This window comes from Lolium perenne, chromosome 6, assembly GCF_019359855.2.
Source record: "Lolium perenne isolate Kyuss_39 chromosome 6, Kyuss_2.0, whole genome shotgun sequence".
Lineage (NCBI taxonomy): Eukaryota > Viridiplantae > Streptophyta > Magnoliopsida > Poales > Poaceae > Lolium > Lolium perenne.
In genome coordinates, this window is record NC_067249.2 from 29,372,919 (window position 1) to 29,393,194 (window position 20,276).

At 47.6% G+C, this 20,276-nt stretch overlaps 2 protein-coding genes across 2 annotated transcripts; both read right to left on the reverse strand.

Annotated features, from left to right (window-relative positions):
* Positions 1 to 5,943: 5,943 nt before the first annotated feature.
* Positions 5,944 to 6,342, reverse strand: LOC127310645 (uncharacterized). The gene has a single exon (XM_051341298.2). It carries the CDS (start codon positions 6,340 to 6,342, stop codon positions 5,944 to 5,946), a length of 399 nt encoding a protein of 132 aa, XP_051197258.2.
* Positions 6,343 to 12,274: 5,932 nt separating this feature from the next.
* Positions 12,275 to 13,381, reverse strand: LOC127310644 (BTB/POZ and MATH domain-containing protein 1-like). The gene has a single exon (XM_051341297.2). It carries the CDS (start codon positions 13,379 to 13,381, stop codon positions 12,275 to 12,277), a length of 1,107 nt encoding a protein of 368 aa, XP_051197257.2.
* Between the last annotated feature and the right edge of the window lie 6,895 nt (positions 13,382 to 20,276).

Here is a 20,276-nt window from a genome sequence, read left to right on the forward strand (position 1 = left end):
ATCCCATACGACCTGGGTCGTACATGCCAGATTCGTGGACGACCTCCCACATTTGACGCGTGGCAATCCGAATATCGAAGGAGTCAACCATTTTATTCTCATTTACCAAATCGCACATCTCGATGCCGCCGGGACACTCCTCGACGTCGCTAGAGTTCTTATGCTTGTTCTGTCACTGCATCCCTGCGGCCACTTCTCTCTGCCGGTATTCACGGCCGTGTTTATCGGTGTATCCACCGGCGCTCGCTGCACTCCCGCGTACATGGCGACGCTCGGCTGCAGATCCACCAATGCTTGTATTCTCCCCAGTGTTCTCGGATAGCTTCTTGTCTGCCCAGCAGTGCAACTACGCTGCTTCGCGAACCACATGCCTTCCACCACGGCCGCCCTCCTCGACGTCGTCAGTCGCGACACCACCAGTAGATCGCACTATCTGCTTGCCATGGATTGCAAGGGAAACCAACGCGGACTGCTACGCCGGGAGAGAGCTTCCTGGCGCTACGGTATGGGGGAGCAGCTTGGATGTCTCCCTCGCCGGTGGTTGCGCCGGCGCAACAGGCAGGACAGGAAAGTCGTGGGAGAGACAAGCAAAATTTAGGGGCGAGGTGCTTTGAGATTCATATTTTCAGGTGTCATGTGGGGGATGTTCATTTCGTGTCAAGATAAGTATACACACATGTCACTCCGTCGGGCCATATTCATCATTGAGTCAAGCATTGAGTCCTGGAAGAATAAGCGGCAGCTAGCTGTTAACTCAAAAGATGGACATCTAGATAACTTTATTGAGTATGGTAAAGTTCATATTCATATATTTTGCGAAGATATCTTCTTTTCTCCAATATTGTGTCCAAAAGTATTTGTTAAGTATGTAAGTATTAACAAGAAAAATACGTAGATTTCATCGATTTACCAAAATATAAGGGCAAGTAGATGCAAGGCGATAATGGTCGGTCGCAATAATATTGAATATATTGCGATTATAATTGCTTTGATCAATGTATGAGGCTCAAACTTATTAGACCGTAGCAACGCACGGGCATTCAACTAGTCTTTATATATATATATTAGTTTGCAATTAGTGGTGTCTGTACGTAATAAAACCGGATTTTTTTGGTACGTCAAAAAAACCTAACTTATCTGAAAGAAAACCAGGGCTGCCTTCGTACGTGTAATTCTGTGATCGATCCGGCCAGTCTCCCCCCATCAAACCCGAGAAGCCAATCTCCTGGAGTCCGTCGCCGCGGCCCATTTACTCGAGATCCGACGGGAGGCCCATCTCCACGCGATCGATACGTAAGATCGCCTCAGATTGTGCATCTGTGAAAAACAAATAAGGTAGGTACGCCACCATGATCACTGAAATCAATAAAATTAAGGATAGGAGACCCGGATGTTTCGTCATGAAGGGAGGCAAGTCAAATATAGATGCAAATAATATTGCTACCAGTTCGGCTGACATGATTCTCAAAAAAAAAAAGTTCGGCTGACATGGATCATGGAAGATATTTGTGATTTTGGAATAAACTTTCATACAATTTACATTAATAGAAAGGCCAGGTGTACTATACTGAACTAAGGGAAAAAATACAAAAGAGAGGTAAGGGATTTCCAAAATAAGTTTGCTCAATTTTGAATTGTCTAGAGATTCAAAATACTATGAAAATCCTATATAACTAAGAAGTTCATCCCCACTAACCTATTTCTCTAAACATGCAGCTATGCCACATCATCATGTGTCCACTAACTTGCCACATGATCATGTCATTACTATTTTTACATGATCATGTCACTGTTAGAGTAGCCAACGACTACACTAGATCCTATACAGGTAGATGCTATTGCTGATGGGTACACTGCTAGATCTGAGAGTGAGAGAGATGAGTACCTTCTCCCTTCGAGGAGGAGCTCTCTGGTGCCGACATGGTGGCGGCGGCGGAGAGGGTGAGCGTGCGGTGGCGACGGTGGTGGTGCTTCCCGTGAGCACTGCGCTAGCCCTAGATCAGTAGGGGAATATCGGTGGGGTGACTGGCGGCGCGGTCAACCTCGTACCGTGTGCCCCGGCCCCCACCTCTTTATATAGCGCAGGTCACAGGGGCCCACCAACCATATGAGGGTTGGACGCCCCCGATCAGGGCGCGAACGAGGTCAAGGACTTGTTACCGATCCGTTGGAATCGGTGACGTGGAGATCATCCTAACATTCTCCCCCTTGATCTCAACTTTTCTTTTAACTTTATACTTTCACTTTATTCGTTTCATATTGGATTAGTTCATAGGGCATGTTTCATCGTCACAGCTCTATTGCCGATAGAATCAGACAGCCACAATGCACTTCTCTGTTTTGAAACAAATTCTTTTACTTTTGGGCCTCTTATGATCCAGGATAGGTAAGACTTTCCCTTAAACCCATGCCGGCTACGTGCTCCTTGAACACGCTGGGTGGTAAGCCTTTCGTTAGCGGATCCGCAAGCATATCTTTTGTCCTTATATGCTCGAGACTTATTGTTTGATCCTGGACCTTGTGTTTCACAACATAATACTTAACCTCAATCGGTTTCGTAGCATTACTCGACTTGTTGTTGTGAGCATAAAATACTGCAGGCTCATTGTCGCAGTACATCTTTAGTGGTTTGTCAATACAATCTACCACTTTCAAGTCGGGTATGAATTTCTTTAGCCATAATGCCTGCCCCGTGGCTTCATAACATGCTATAAATTCTGCATACATCGTGGATGATGCAACTATGGTCTGTTTGGAGCTTCTCCACGAAATAGCTCCCCCTGCGAGGGTGAATACATATCCAGGATGTGGATTTTCTATCATCTTTATCCCCCAAAAATCTGCATCTGAATACCCTCTTATTTCTAGGGAATCGGATCTTCCGTATGTTAGCATGTAACTCTTTGTGCCTTTCACATAACGCAATGCCTTCTTTACCATTTTCCAGTTGTTCGAAACCTGGATTTTCTTGATATCTACCGAGTACTCCGGTGATAAATGCTAAGTCAGGGCGAGTGCACACTTGTGCATACTGTAGGCTTCCAATAGCCGAAGCATATGGAACCGCTTTCATTTGATCGAGCTCGTATTGATTTTGGGGACTTTGATGGTTCCCAAAACTGTCGCCCTTGACTATAGGGGCAGGTGTGGCACTGCACTTGTGCATATTATACTTACTTAGAATCTTTTCTAAATAAGCCTTTTGCGATAGTCCTAATACTCCATTGTTTCTATCTCGGTGAATTTCTATGCCCAAAACATATGACGCTTCACCAAGATCTTTCATATCAAAATTTGAGGACAAGAACTTCTTTGTCTCTTGCAGTAGACTAACATCACTGCGTGCAAGCGAATATCATCCACATACAAGATTAGGAAAATATATTTCCCACTTTTAAACTTTGCATAAACGCAATTGTCCTCAATATTTTCTTTAAATCCAAATCTCTTAATTGTTTCATTAAACTTTAGATACCACTGTCTGGAGGCTTGCTTTAATCCATAAATGGATTTCTTTAGGCGGCATCCCATTTCTTCCTTGCCTTCCATGATAAAACCCTTGGGTTGTTTCATGTAGACATTTTCTTCTAAATCCCCGTTTAGAAATGCCGTCTTTACATCCATTTGATGCAACTCTAAATCAAAATGTGCAACTAGTGCCATGATGATCCTGAAGGAATCCTTACATGAGACCGGAGAAAATGTCTCATTGTAATCTATCCCTTCTCTTTGTGTAAATCCTTTTGCCACAAGTCGTGCTTTGTACTTTTCGACATTCCCATTGGAGTCATATTTTATTTTGTAGACCCATTTGCAGCCCACTGTTTTGGCTCCTTTAGGAATATTCTCTAAGTCCCAAACATGGTTGGCACTCATCGATCTCATTTCGTCTTCCATGGCCTCCACCCACTTTGATGAATCTGGGCTTCTCATGGCTTCTTCATATGAAGTGGGATCACCTTCCATATGAATTCTTTCTGTGTTGTAAACTTTGTAATCAGTCGAAATGGCTGATTTTCTAGCTCTTGTAGACCTTCTAGGGGCCACATTCTCTTGAGCATTCTGTTCCTCAACTTGTGGCTCAGCTTCTGGAGGTGGCTGTTGTTGCTCCCTTTCATGCTCACAAATGGTTCATTCGTCTCCTGACGGACAGGTTCCGAATTTTCACTCATCGTTGTCATGGGTGGAGTCACAACAGGCGCTTGCACCACAATCGCAGGGATCGTCGGTACAGGTGCACATGGTAGCGCAAAAAATGGCTCCTGAGTCATCGGATTGGGTGCATGCACCCTCTTCTCCTCAAGATCAATTTTCCGAGCTACCATGCTCCCCCTCATCATTTCGTCCTCTAAGAAGACAGCATGTCTCGTTTCCACAAACTTTGTATATTTGTCTGGACAGTAGAAACGATAACCTTTTGACTTTTCAGGATAGCCAATAAAATGGCAACTGACTGTTTTGGTATCTAACTTTGCGATATTTGGATTGAATACTTTGGCCTCAGCAGGGCTCCCCCACACTTTCAGGTGGTTTAGAGAAGGCACTCTCCCTGTCCATAGCTCATACGGCGTTTTGGGCACCGATTTGCTTGGTACTCTGTTTAGAATGTGAATAGCGGTTTTTAACGCCTCAATCCACAATCCCAATGGTAGGGTGGAATAGCTCATCATACTGCGCACCATATCCATAAGGGTACGGTTGCGCCTTTCAGCTACTCCATTCTGCTGAGGTTCGCCCGGCATCGAGTACTGGGCGACTATTCCAGTCTCCTGTAGGAACCTTGCAAAAGGTCCAGGGACTTGGCCATATGGAGTATGTCGACCGTAGTACTCCCCTCCACGATCAGACCTGACTATCTTTATTCTTTTATCATGCTGATTTTCAACTTCAGCTTTGAATATTTTGAATTTATCCAACGCTTCTGTTCTTTCTTTTATTGGATAAATATAACCATATCGGGAGTAATCATCCGTGAATGTTATGAACGAATCATAGCCATCCACACTTTTCACAGGAAATGGTCCACATATATCGGTGTGAATTATTTCTAGTGTTGCTGTGCTTCGATTTGCACCCTTTTTAATTTGCTTTACAAATTTTCCTTTAATGCAATCGATGCACTGTTCTATGTCTGAGAATTCTAATGGAGGAAGAATATCATTTTTAACGAGTCTTTCTATTCTCCCCCTCGAAATATGGCCTAGGCGACAGTGCCATAATTTCGATGATTCATCGATTCTTTTTCTTTTCTTTCATACATTTTCCGACGAGGATATTTGTTCATTCACTTTACACACAGACATTACTTTTTCATGCAAGGACAATAAATAAAGCTCATTATGGAGTATAGCAACCCCAACATAAGAATTATTACACCATATGGCACATTTGCCATGTCCAAAATAACATTGATAACTGTCTTTATCTAAGCGCGATACACTTATTAAATTTCTATGTATGGAAGGAACAAATAAGACATCTCTAAGCAGAATAGTCAAGCCATCAGCTAGCTCCAAGAGGACGTCGCCAACAGCTTCAACTTCTGCTTGAATTCCATTCGCGACTTCAACGCATCCTTCGCCTCTTTTCGTAGTCCTCATCGAATGGAATCCCTGTAAAGAATTTGCAACATGAACAGTTGCACCTGAATCAATCCACCAAGTAGATTTCGAAAACTGTGTATACAGGGATTCATTTACAAAGGAAACTAAATTGTTACCTTTCTTTGCCATTAATTCTTTCGTAAACGGGGGCGATCTTTCTTGTAGTGCCCGGTCTTCGACAAAGTGAAGACACCGATCTTTGTTCACCGGCAATGGCACAGGCTGGAACTTCGCCGATGTCGCATTGGGGCTTTACCATATTGCTTTGAAGGAGAACCATTGTTGCTTGGTGTGAAGGGCCTTTTCTTGTTGTCCTTCACATAATTGATGGTACCTCCATTCATGCCTTGAGTCTATCCTCCTCTTGCACACACATGGCAATGGTCTTTTCAATGTCCCATTTCTCAGGACTCATGTTGTAATTGATGACAAAATTTTCAAACTGTTGTGGCAATGAAGCCATCACCAAGTGAACCAGAAGTGCAGGCTTCAGCTCCAGGTCAGCATCCATGGGCTTCAGCTTTGCAGCCATGTTGCTCATCCTGAGGATGTGCTCCCTGATGCCATGTGCACCTCCAGTATACTTTTCTGTCACCAGCTGCTTCAACAGCTGGGTTGCATATGTCTTTGAAGAACCAGTGAACTGGCTCTTTATCTTTTCTAGGTACTCCCCAGCGGAAGTACACTCTGTAATTGAGCCCACTATAGCGTTCTCAATTGTATTCTTTATGAAAGCCATGCACTTTTTGTTGGCGATCGCCACTGTCTGTTCTCTAGGGTGTAGGACATCTCCACAGGAGCATGGTCCCTTTTCTTTTTAGCCCATGCATCATCAGTATCCCCGTCAGCTCTGACGGGGTCAGCAGGCTTGATGGGCTGCGGTGTGTCAACCACCCAGTCCACCTCAGCACAGACGAAGGCGAAATCCACCTTCTTCCTCCATTCTGTGTAGTTATCCCCTCTAAGGGTGGGAACATCCTTGATGCAGCTCATCAAGTAGAACCCTCCTGAAAACCACAAAGAAGTGAGAACAGTACAATTGCAAATTATAATCCAACGTTGGTCCGAATTAAAACATGCAACTGTTAATGCAAATAAAACTATATCACCGTTGGGCAGAAATAGAGATAAATGCACATATCATTGCTATTTGCAGCGGAAACTGTGAACTTTAAACTTTAAACTTTGAACTTTTCAGAGGCATTTCCTTTACTTTTTAATTTCTGAACAAATATTTCGTTGGTCCTATTTATTCAAAAAAAAAAAAAAAAACTAGACAAAATTTTGGCCAAAAATGACCCAAAACTGCCTAAAAACGCCTCTGTAATTAGTAAAACTGTAAAAAACAGTAAAGCTGACTGTTCTGTCGCGGCCCACGCGGCCCGCACGCTGCGAGCGACGCGCAGCAACGCGGCGCCCACGCGGCTGGCGCACGCGGCGCCCACGCGGCCGCCAGACACGGCCCGCACGCCGTGCGGCCTGCTGCGCGCGCCTTCCTGCGGCCTGCAATCGCGGCCTTCCAACGGCCCGCACGCGGCCCGGGCACGGAGCCGACGCGGCCCGCACACGGCGCCGACGCGGCCCGGCACACGGTGCCCACGCGGCGGCCCTCTCCGGCCGTCGGATCGAATCCGACGGTCGCCCTTCTGTTTCGGCCGGGATAAAAGGGTGGCCAACGGCCCAAACCCTAACCCTAAGGCCATTTCCCCGACCTCCCTCTCGATCTTTCTCTGTCGACTCCGGCGGCGGCGCGGAGGCTCACCTCCCGCCGCGCGCGTGGCTTGCCGCCTTGCCGCCTTGCCGGCGACGGCTGCGCCTTCCGCGAGACTCCCCGCGGTTCTCTGTTGGGTCCGGCGGCGTCGGCGGCGGAGAGCCGTTGGCTCGCCCCGCTCGGCTGCTCGCCCCGCCCGGCGCTCACTGCCGGCGACGGCAGCACGCAGCAGCGCCCCGCAGCGGCCCCTTTTCTGTACCTGCATCTCCCACCACCCACTAGACCCGATGGCCAGCGGCGGAGAAGAGCATGCGGCGGCGCCCCCCTGTACCTCTTGGCGGCGGCGCGTGCACCCGAGGGTGGGCGCGTCACCGTCAAGCGGCGCAGAGACGGTGCCCTTTTCCTCTGCCGGCGACCGAGCCGCAGCACGGTAAGCCGGTGAGGTCGACTTTCTTTTCTTTGCCCCCGGCCTGCAGAGCAAGTGGGAGTAGCCCTTCTTCCCAATGCCTCGGCTTGCCGATGCGCATCGGGATCGAGAGGGGCGGCGCGGCCTTGCGGCGGCGCAAACTTTGCCGGCGAGCCCGAGGGCCTCGGCCGGTGTACTTTTCTTTTCTTTTGCATCAGGGAGGATTTAGGGTTTCTGTTCTTACTTCTCTACCTGAACAAAAAGGATCTATACATTCTAACAGTAGCTCTGATACCATTGTTAGAGTAGCCAACGACTACACTAGATCCTATACAGGTAGATGCTATTGCTGATGGGTACACTGCTAGATCTGAGAGTGAGAGAGATGAGTACCTTCTCCCTTCGAGGAGGAGCTCTCTGGTGCCGACATGGTGGCGGCGGCGGAGAGGGTGAGCGTGCGGTGGCGACGGTGGTGGTGCTTCCCGTGAGCACTGCGCTAGCCCTAGATCGGTAGGGGAATATCGGTGGGGTGACTGGCGGCGCGGTCAACCTCGTACCGTGTGCCCCGGCCCCCACCTCTTTATATAGCGCAGGTCACAGGGGCCCACCAACCATATGAGGGTTGGACGCCCCCGATCAGGGCGCGAACGAGGTCAAGGACTTGTTACCGATCCGTTGGAATCGGTGACGTGGAGATCATCCTAACAGTCACTACTATTCTTACATTTTTTTGCTGAACTCGGTAAGGCATGCAGCCGGCGGCCCTGTCATCTCTCCATCTCCTCAACTCCATGCATTGGAGATCAATCGGCAATCGACATGTAACTGCAGAGGTAGTCGAACGGGTGCATCTCCACCCACCACTTTCATGCATAAATATTGCCGTCATCCTCCGTTTATGGACGCTGGGAGCTCAGTCCACCCATGTTGATCTGAGATTCCACATCGCCATCCTCGACAGTGTTCACGCTACTACACCCTGGTCTGCCTCTACCAGACTTCACTAGGCGCCCAACTTCTGCTCAGTTTCGCCGTCGCGCCACACACACCTTCGAGAACGACGACTATCCGATTTAGGCCTCCATACGCGGCTCTGTCACTGCCATGTCCACCAATTCAGTCGATCGGCGAAGAACGGAAGAAGCGGAGGAAAGATGCCACCGTGCCAGTGATTCATCATTCATGGTGGTCGGTAAGGACATAGACGGGTCAATCGTCTAGGCAGTGTGCTTGGTTTGTAATTGTATTCTGGCCTTCTGGTAACAGGCCAAGCGCCGGTACTTCACGTCGTCTATGGTATATGGCCCTGACGGCGGCTGACGGTATGCTTCTCATCCACGACTGATAGTATAACTCACGCTGATCCATCCCCTTCACAGGTAAGCTAGCTGCAAGCAGCTCCCTGCTGGTGTGGGGGCAATTGTTTAACTGGTCAGCTTCGTTCAGGCCCCCAATTATACAGTAATGAGACTGGTATAAAAATCTCAGTTCTTTTGTTCATGGTAATACATACTTTTTTCATCTAGAGTATACTTTCTATTTTCTAATGTGCTAAATGAGATCAAAAGTTGGACACTACAGCGTTGTATCAACGCCCGCACTTTTCCCTGGATTTCCCTTATTTTCCCTGGTTATATGTTCTGATTTGTTTCCCCAAAAAAATTCTCTTTGCAGGTTGCATCAATTTTGTCTGTACCTTGGATATTCTTCTGATAAAGTGCAGCAAGTGCAGTACAATTTAGCCCGTGTGGCAGCCCCTCCTTTATATAATTTCGTCTCTTCTTTAATTATCTTCAAATCTTTTATATTATTTTGTTGACTACTTTCCCATATTTCTGATGCTATTAGCTAGAACTGATTACTTGCTATCCACATAAATGACGTTCGAACAACTTACTAGCGGCATTTGATTTACCTGATTAAAGGTGTTTGGATTTAATCGGAGAAATTAATCAGTCTTTTTCCAACCATGTGGAATTGAGAAGCTGCAGATCCAGTAAAAAAACTACTGGCTAGCTGCATGATTTTCTTTGTTGCAACAACTACAAGCTACATGATACTTGGCGGTTCATGTTCCTCGAAACTGAATGGTTGATGATGATAATATTTTGTGGAATCTTCTTGCTTATCTTGATCTACCATCATTTTTCTCTCGATAAGGATTGATGTATATCACATGTTTAAATTTATGCGGATTTGTACCGTTATTTGTATGTTGGCTGCAGGCAGGCCATCGCAATAGATCCAGTCAAACAAAATTACCATGTAGGTTCTCCATATTTTTCTTTGATGGTTTTACTTCCTACGGGGCTGGAGCATAATATCATTACAGATTTTCTTTTCGTGATAATATTTACATATATGATGAAGACTGAATTGTTGTAGACACATCACACCTGTTGTATGGCAACACCGCTCGATGTCTTCTTATTTCCAATCTACATTCGCTATACCATGAATTCTGACTTCATACCCAGTACCTACATTATTTTAATAGTGAAGTTGAGTCTGCAAAATTAATTTTACATCTTTTTTTGCATGATGTGCTTCAAGATTCAACCAAAATTATTCCCTGCTTTCAATGCATATTTCCTAACATTCTCTTTTCTTTGTCCTCTAACCTATTAATATGTGGTGTAGTGTACCTAAATTAAAGTTGACACTCTTAGATAATCAAGATAAACTCTTGGTAATCAAGCATTGGTATAATCCATAGGCTTGAAGGTTGATATATACTACGTTCATAGGTTCGAAAAACCTACTCTACTACCTATTCATGAAATACTCACCTTGGAATTTTCAAAGCTAATTTGGCATTTTACTGATTCACAATATAAATGATGAATATCTCGCACACTAGATTGATCCACATTTGTTCGAGAATTCATTTGATTGTGGATCATCATTGCAGCAAAAGACCAAGTACCAAAATCATCAATGTCAATGAAAAATTCCGCAGCAATGCGCGGGGTATCATCTAGTTCTAGAAATAACCATGGACATTCCAAAAATACCAGGTAAGCTACACATAATTCTATTTAAAAAATTGTGAGATTTTGAATGAAATTTAAAATAGGGGAAGAAAAGCCGATTTAGGGTTCTAAATCCCTTCTTACAGCTCGCAACAAAGAACAAAACAAATCGAAACTAAAACATAGCAACGAAAGGGCATGTTTACTATACGAGGCTGGCCAGGGGCGGTGGCGGCCTTGGGTTGGCCACGAAGATGCTGCAAGGGGTCTGCCATGGCGGCGAGGTTGTTGCGGGACGTCCGCGGCGGGTCTGCTTGGTGATGTCGCGGTGCGCCGCTGATGCAGGCCAGGGGCGGTGGCGCTCGATGGTGGAGGTGTGCCTGGAGGAGAGCTGGGTGAGGGGTGCGACGGGAAGGCGGCCCCGGAATCCTCGGCGGTGCGGCGGCTACGGTGGCCGCGTGGGCGGCGCGGCGACCGGATCTAGGAGCTCTTGTCTGCAGGCTTCGGCGTTCATCATCGGGCCCCGCGTTGGTGTTGGTCGGCGTCCTCTCTATGCAGTGTTCCGGCGGCACCCACCGTGCTCTTCGGCGGTGCTCCGTTGGCTTCAGGCGCGTTGCTCCGGGGGTCGCGATACGACGGTTGCAGGTGGTGGTCTGTGCCGGTCCTTGTTGGGCGGGCGCGAGTTTTTGGGACTCTTGCTGAGCGAAAGCTTTGTCTTGGCGGCCGGCCAGGACCGACGACGGTGACGCCCGTGGGCGCCGCATCCTTCTTGAAGGCGTCGTCGAAGTGGGTGTCTCATTATCTCCACCCGGGCTCTCCGGGGGAAACCCTAGATCTCTCGCGGGATCGGGCGTGGGCGGCGCTCTTGTGTCGCTTTGCCTCGTGGGGCCTCGCTTTGGACGTCCACCGGACAGAGGGGCTTGTGCAGTGTTTTGGTGGTTCGGCGGAGGCGGGTTCGTCTTCGGCCAGGCGAGGCGCGGCCTCGGGGCCGGCGTGGTAGTTGGAGCGGTGGCTCCGGTCTTTTCGCCTCCGCCTGTTGCGTTGAGGCATGGTGTCGACCTGGTTGGTCGTCGACCCGTGTGGAGCGCAGCCTCGGGGCTGGTGTGTGTGGTGTCGTGTTGTACGGTTTTCCGGCCAGTTTTCCTCATAAACGGGCCAACTCTTTTCTCCTATATCAATGAAAGGCAAAGCTTTTGCCTCGTTTCAAAAAAAAAAAAAACTATACGAGGCCGGTAGACACGCTATATACATAAATTTCATGCAATAGGAAAAAATGAGAAGGTCGTAGCAATGTACGAGCATTCAGTTATATTACTATATATTTCTAAGTCATTATTTTTGTTGTTCCGCAACAACGCGCGAGCATACGGCTAGTTTGTTAAATATATGGCCAAGGCCCTTAATATCGCACACATCAAAGGATGAAGAAAAATAAAATAAAACTGACTATGATAATAAGTTTGTTTTCGCCATCAAGTCATAGATGCGCGTGGTAGAGATATAACAAAAAATATGATAAAACAAAATTTGTGACCTCATTTCACCATCTCTTCTGAAAGATTGTATGTACAAAATGGGTTAACTATTTCCCGTCACCAAGCCGTTGTGCAACAACTTGAGCGAGGATATCAGACACGACACGAGGGTGGTTTGTGTTGAGTTGCAGGAACCCCTGGGTTCCAATTATGGCTTGCAGCCTCTCGCGGTCAGCTGCCATGTACTTGAGACAACAATCCTTGAGCTGCTGACAATGGTATTGCTCTGCGACATCCAAAGCGAAGCCCACGAGACTGACATCTAGCGCCTTGCTGAGCTTGCTCTCGCAGAGAAGCTTGAGCCTTTCTACCTCGTATCGATGAGCCACTTCGAGCAATTGTCGCGCCATTTTCGTAGCCTCTTGGGTGGCCTCCTCCATAGACGTGGGCAGGCGGTCGTTGTACATGTAGTGCAGGAGAGCCTCGAAAACGTGAGCGTCCACATCCTCGATGCGAATGGTGCTTTGCATCGCGGACGCGGGATTACAGAGTTGCGCGCGGAACACTGGCGAGCGCGCACGAAGCACACATGCGTGTGCCTTGAAACTTGTAAAACCTCCGACATCGACAGTGAGGTCTTCCTTGAGTCCGCTCCCTAACATACTGTGTAGATCTTTGCTCAAGTTGGAGGGCGGCACGATGATGGTACCAAGATCGTCGTCCTTGGCGTCGTCGACGAGTTTGGTGACATTAACGGTGCACTTGATCACTAGGCAGTCATCTTTGAGGCAGCCCGAAGCTGCCAAGTCGGCTCTACTCACAAACCTGAAATTACCGCAACCCTTGTTGAGGTGCTCGGGCATTGTTGGCGGTACTACTTTGGTAAAGCTGCATTTGTACTTGTCTCCTGTCCCTGGCGTTGCGGGGTCCTGGAGGCAAAAGGAGTAGGACAACGTGATCTCGCTTTCACAGGCGCTCGACAACCGTAGAAACACTGACGCGAACTGCCCGTCGACGACCCTTGTGTCGCCGTTTGGGTAATAGCGGATAGCCCAGTCGTGGCCGCCGACGCGGAAGGTATCCGACGTGACGAAGGCGTTGTCTCCTGTGATCTGCGAGTGTCCGGTGACCCTGAACAGGTGTTCGCCACTGTGAACGGCCACCGTTGAGGAGGTCTTGCACTCGTGGAAAAACAGGCTTCGGGTGAGCCCCATAAGTCGCGATGCTGCAGGAACCGCGACTAATGGTACCTTTAGTCGCGGTTCGGGAGGAGAACCGCGACCAAAGGCCTGGGCCCAGGGCGCTCGGTGGCCAGCCGGTGCACGTGGGGGGTCTTTAGTCGCGGTTGGCCAGGCCAACCGCGACTAAAGGTGCCCGAAGGCCTTTAGTCGCGGTTGGCCAGGCCAACCGGGACTAAAGCCCCTCCCCTATATATACCCATCCAGCAGCCAACACTTAGTCATTTGGTGCCATTCTCTTCACAAGCTTCACAAGTGGGTGTTAGGTTTGCTTTTGGTTCCTCTTATGCACATAAGGTGTTTGATGAAATGCCCCAAGAGCATGAAACAAACATGATATGAAGTGTTGGAGCCACACTTGAGCTTTCTCATTTATTTTTTCCTCCTCGATCGCGGTTAGCAACTTGAACCTTTGATGTGTCGTTGATAAAATGTGCATGTGTGTGTAGTTCATTGTTTAATTTATATTGTTTGTAGCTAGTTAGTTTAACAAATGCATGATGGTTAATTATATATTTTATATTATAATATTGATGTTGAATCGACAATGGATGTACGGTAACCGACTCTCCGGCGAGTTCAGTGCGGGTTTGAAAGATTTCCTCGTAGTGGCCAATGCGAACAAGCAGGGGGGTTTTGTTATCTGTCCATGTGTTAAATGTAAGAATCAGAATGGTTACTCTTCCTCAAGAGATGTTCACATGCACCTGCTTCGGCACGGTTTCATGCCAAGCTATAATTGTTGGACCAAGCATGGAGAAAGAGGGGTTATAATGGAAGAAGATGAAGAAGGGGATGATTTCAATGATGAAAGCTATCTTGCTCATTTCGGTGATACTTTCATGGAGGATGCTGAAGGTGAAGGGGAAGGTGAAGAAGAGGCACGTGATGATCCCGTTGATGATCTTGGTCGGACCATTGCTGATGCACGGAGACGCTGCGAAACTGAAAAAGAGAGGGAGAATTTGGATCGCATGTTAGAGGATCACAGGAAGGCGCTGTACCCGGATGCGATGATGGTCTGAAAAAGCTGGGCTGCACACCGGATTTGCTGAGATGGAAGGCACAGCAGGTGTAGCTGACTCGGCATTTGAAAACTTGCTGAAAATGTTGAAGAATATGTTTCCAAAGAATAACGAGTTGCCCGCCACTACGTACGAAGCAAAGAAGGTTGTCTGCCCTCTAGGTTTAGAGGTTCTGAAGATATATGCATGCATCAACGACTGCATCCTCTACCGCGGTGAATACGAGAATTTGAATGAATGCCCAGTATGCACTGCATTGCGTTATAAGATCAGAGGCGATGACCCTGGTGACGATGTTGAGGGCCAGAAACCCAGGAAGAGGGTTCCCGCCAAGGTGATGTGGTATGCTCCTATAATACCACGGTTGACACGTCTGTTCAGGAACAAAGAGCATGCCAAGTTGTTGCGATGGCACAAAGAGGACCGTAAGTCGGACGGGGAGTTGAGACACCCGCGAGATGGAACGCAATGGAGAAAGATCGACAGAGAGTTCAAAGATTTTGCAGCTGACGCAAGGAACATAAGATTTGGTCTAAGTACGGATGGCATGAATCCTTTTGGCGAGCAGAGCTCCAGCCATAGTACCTGGCCCGTGACTCTATGCATCTACAACCTTCCTCCTTGGTTGTGCATGAAGCGGAAGTTCATTATGATGCCAGTGCTCATCCAAGGTCCGAAGCAACCCGGCAACGATATCGATGTGTACCTAAGGCCATTAGTTGATGAACTTTTACAGCTGTGGGGCAGACCTGGTGTCCGTGTGTGGGATGAGCACAAAGAAGAGGAATTTGACCTACGAGCGTTGCTTTTCGTAACCATCAACGATTGGCCTGCTCTTAGTAACCTTTCGGGACTGTCAAATAAGGGATACAATGCATGCACGCACTGCTTACATGAGACTGAAAGTGTACATTTGCCAAATTGTAAGAAGAACGTGTACCTTGGGCATCGTCGATTTCTTCTGAAAGGTCATCCAGTAAGAAAGAAAGGCAAGCATTACAACGGCAAGGCAGATCACCGGCCGAAGCTGCATGGAACACACCGGTGCTGAGGTATTTGATATGGTCAAGGGTTTGAAAGTCATCTTTGGAAAGGGTCCTGGCGGACAATCGCCCGAAGGAGCTGACGGCACGTAGCCATGTGGAAGAAGAAATCTATATTCTGGGAGCTAGAATATTGGAAAGTCCTAGAAGTCCGCTCTGCAATCGACGTGATGCACGTTACGAAGAATATTTGCGTGAACATCCTAAGCTTCTTGGGCGTGTATGGGAAGTCAAATGATACAAAGGAAGCACGGCAGGACCAGCAAAGTTTGAAAGACCCTGATGACCGGCATCCGGAACGGTTTCAAGGTCGTGTCAGCTACGCTCTGACCAAAGAAGAGAAGGTCATCTTTTTTGAATGCCTGAGCAGTATGAAGGTCCCGTCAGATTCTCGTCCAATATAAAGGGAATAATAAACATGGCGGAGAAAAAGTTCCAAAACCTGAAGTCTCACGACCGCCACGTGATTATGACGCAATTGCTTCCGATTGCTTTGAGGGGCTCTGCCGGAAAATGTTCGAGTAGCCATTGTGAAGCTATGTGCATTCCTCAATGCAATCTCTCGAGAAGGTAATCAATCCAGAAGTTCTACCACGGTTACAGAACGATGTGATCCAATGTCTTGTCAGTTTCGAGTTGGTGTTCCCGCCATCCTTCTTCAATATTATGACGCACCTCCTGGTTCACCTAGTCGATGAGATTTCCATTCTCGGTCCTGTATTTCTACACAATATGTTCCCCTTCGAGAGGTTCATGGGAGTATTAAAGAAATATGTTCGTAACCGTGCTAGGCCAGAAGGAAGCATCGCCAAGGGCTATGGAAATGAGGAGGTAATTGAGTTTTGTGTTGACTTTGTTCCTGACCTTAAGCCGATTGGTCTTCCTCAATCGCGGCACGAGGGGAGACTAAGTGGAAAAGGCACGATCGGAAGGAAATCAATGATATGTATGGACGGCCATTCTCTGACTGAAGCACACCACACAGTTCTGACCAATTCCAGCTTGGTGGCTCCGTACTTTGAGAAACACAAGAATATTTTACGCTCGGACAACCCTGGGAAGCCTGAATCCTGGATTAGGAAGGCCCACATGGAGACTTTCGGCAGTTGGTTGAGAAAACATTTAATGAGTGACAATAAGGTTGTAGATCAGCTGTACATGTTGGCCAAGACACCATCTTCGACTATAACGACTTTCCAAGGGTACGAGATAAATGGGAATACATTTTACACGATCGCCCAAGATAAAAAGAGCACCAACCAAAACAGTGGTGTCCGCTTTGATGCAGCAACCGAGAATGGGCAAAAGGTCACATATTATGGTTACATAGAGGAGATATGGGAACTTGACTATGGACCCTCCTTTAGGGTCCCTTTGTTCCGGTGCAAATGGTTCAACCTAACAGGAGGTGGGGTAAAGGTGGACCAGCAATACGGAATGACAATGGTGGATTTCAACAATCTTGGTTACCTTGACGAACCATTCGTCCTAGCGAAAGATGTCGCTCAGGTTTTCTATGTGAAGGACATGAGTAGCAAACCGAGGAAACGGAAAGATAAGAAAACGATCAGTACATCATGCGATGATCCAAAGCGCCACATTGTTCTTTCAGGGAAAAGAAGCAGCGTGGCTTCCACGGAGGCCTCACCGGCTGGTGCACCGACGATCGAAATTACTGCACCGGAGCCTCTGGTGGTCGAAATTACTGCACCGGAGCCTCCTCGCTACCCCGTGGACGATATAAAGGAGATGAAAGCATGTCATCTGTATTATCCTATCGGGAACATGTCCATGAAGGTAGCCATCGGCAGTGCTTTGCCACCTGGAGCACTCCACCACAACAACCCCATTCAAGATGGCTATGCTCGTGTGACGGTGGAGGAGATAGTCCAAGGGTTTGAGGACCTGGACATTGACATTGCTACACCTGAAGGGGTGAAAAGACTTGGAGATGTCAAGCGCCAGTTCATTCTATGGCAGAAGAAGTTTATCAAGTTTCCAGGCGAGGCGCCAACAAGTCCACCCCCTTACGGTGGTGGTGGTGGCGGTGGCGGTGGCGGTGGCGGTGACGGTGGCGGTGGCGGCGGTGGTGGTGGTGCTTCACCTAATACACCTCCTTCACGTCAGCCGACGCCGCCCCCCAGTCCTCGTCCGGCGGGTAGCGACGCCGCCCTAGTCCTCGTCCGGCGGGTGATCAGCAGACACCGCCCCCAATCCACCTCCGGCGAAGAAGCGAAGCAGTCTGGGTTATTAACCCGGACCCTTATGTACCTAAGAAAACAAAGATACCAGAGCCATCACCGAAGCCTCTCATCCCGAGGCCTTGGGAACTTAGTGTCGAGGAAAATGCGCGGCCGTGGCTGCTCGGCATGAGAAATGGAAGGAGGAGTGCAAGAAGAAAAGAGAGGGCGAGCCCAAGCCGGTATATTCGACAAGCAAAAGCAGTGGGCTAAGTCATTTTTGAACCCACCGGCCCACGCCGCGAAGAATCTGCCCGACGACTATTTACGGGAACTTCGTAGGCAAGCACTCGCGTTCAAGAGGAACCAAGAGTTGGCGGAGAAGAAAGCCTTGGAGGACGAGGCCGAGTCAAAATTAGAAAAGGGGAAAGAAGTTGCCCAGCTCGGGGAACAAAGTAAACAATCGATCGCCCCGCTCATAGTGCAAGCCGCCGATCCGGATGCCCCCGATATCATAGCAGCTGCGGCAGACATGGATTGACCGTAACGAGTGCCGAGAGAACAAGCGGCCGAGTTAGGTATCACTCTTCGTGCATTGCTAGGCCTTGATGAGGCGCCAATGAAGGACGTAGTATTTACATATGTGAAGAATGGCCCTCTCGTCGAGCCTGCGCAGGAAGAGGATCTACCTCGACAAATGAAAGGTCTGCTAAATTGGTACAAGGGTTACATAAAACATAAAAACGCCAAAGAGTATATCTATGCGGAAGTTAGATATGAGCATCACTTCAAACATTACTGGGTACAAATTCATCTGAGTGAATTGTTCCAGCTGTTCAATCTGCGCGACCTCGACAAATCTATCATCAGTTGCTACGTTCTGTAAGTGATTTATTAATTTCTACCCCATCTCGTTCATTGCCTGCACTGTCCTAACTATCTTGTTGTGTACGCTATTATGCGAGAATGAAGAAGCGGGAAATGCGAATAAGGAACATCCATGATGTTGGGTTCATTGACCCACACATCGTTAATTCACATGTGTTAGAACACCACCCCGCCGACGTGGAGGATGACTGTGGCGGTTTATTAGAAAACAGCAACGAGAAAAGTGATATTCTATTTCCTTACCATTTTGGGTGAGTGTTTCTGTCTTGAGCACATTCTCTTTTGTTTACTCCATGCATGGTATGTGGCTAATCGATGAGTTATGCATGACTGTGCATGTATCGTGTCCGCAGGTTCCACCGGATTCTTATGGTAATTAAAGTTCAGACCTCCTCGGTTCTCGTCCACGACTCTCTGAATATGGATCCGGCGCTTTGGGGCGACATGAGAAAAATGATGCAAAAGTAATTATTTTCATTCATTTGCGCTCTATATCGATCGGCCTATTTCGTTCATCATTTCCTAATATCAAGTAACTAATTAATAACTCTCTTGTTTATTTAATTTTCTTTGCCTCGTAGGGTTTGGAGACGGTTCGTAGATACCAAGGTCGGTGAATTCAAAAAAGAGCTACATTTTAAAATGGCAGTGCGGACGACTGGGGATATTCAGCCACCGGGGACCAATCTATGTGGATACTATGTTTGTGAGAGGATCCGGAGATACTGCAATGAGCGGGACCAGACGTGTGAGAACAACATCCTGAGGAATAACCTCCGGAAGACGCTTAGTCCAGAAGCTCGCTTCCGACCACTTCAAGAGGAACTAGCTGGATGGTTGGCGAGGGAAGTCATCGATCCTAGAGGAGAACACTATTACGATGACGTAGAACTTTATATGCACCAGAATTTGTAACTAACTTGTTCAAAATTGTATATGGTCATCCGATATTGAATATATATTGTATATGGTCATCCGATATTGAATATATATTGTATATTCCTCTTGAATTCTTTTTGGTTCTAATTTCAAATTTGTTTGAAATTGTACATTCATATGCATGTATGTATACAGTACCGTAGAATATGTGAAACTCCTTCAAAATTAAAACCCAAAAGAAATAAAACAATACAAATTAAAAAGAAACCAGATTTAGGGGGAGGGGGGCTAAAACCCTAAACCCTGCGGAGGCCTTTAGTCGCGGTTGGCCAGAAGAACCGCGACTAAAGGTCCTCCGCCCTGGCGCTCGCCTGCGGCCCACGTGGACGGGCCTTTAGTCGCGGTTCGTAAGGAACCGCGACTAAAGGGGGGGCTTTAGTCGCGCTGCTTTGGTCGCGGTTGCGCCACCGCGACTAATGGCAGTTGCCAACCGCGACCAAAGCCCTTTTTTCCACCAGTGTTGCTGGTTAACATGGCCGCCGGCGATGGCGTGATATCGATCTCGATCGTTTGCTGTACAGGTACGGTATCCGACTAAACCACGAGTTGTTCATCGATTGATCAACACATGTCTTTTATCGTGACCTAACGTACGTACCTAGGATTTCACCTACCAAAATTATACTATGTACCTGAAAGAGACCTGCGCAGATTTAAGTAAACAAGATGCATGAAATAGGGGGTTTTGTGTAGAGTTTTTTTTTTTTGAACTGGTTTTTGTGTGGAGTTAAATATACTATAGTAGTTGTGCGTGTGGCTCGATTTAGTCTTAAAAAAGGTTTGCCATAAAAAAATG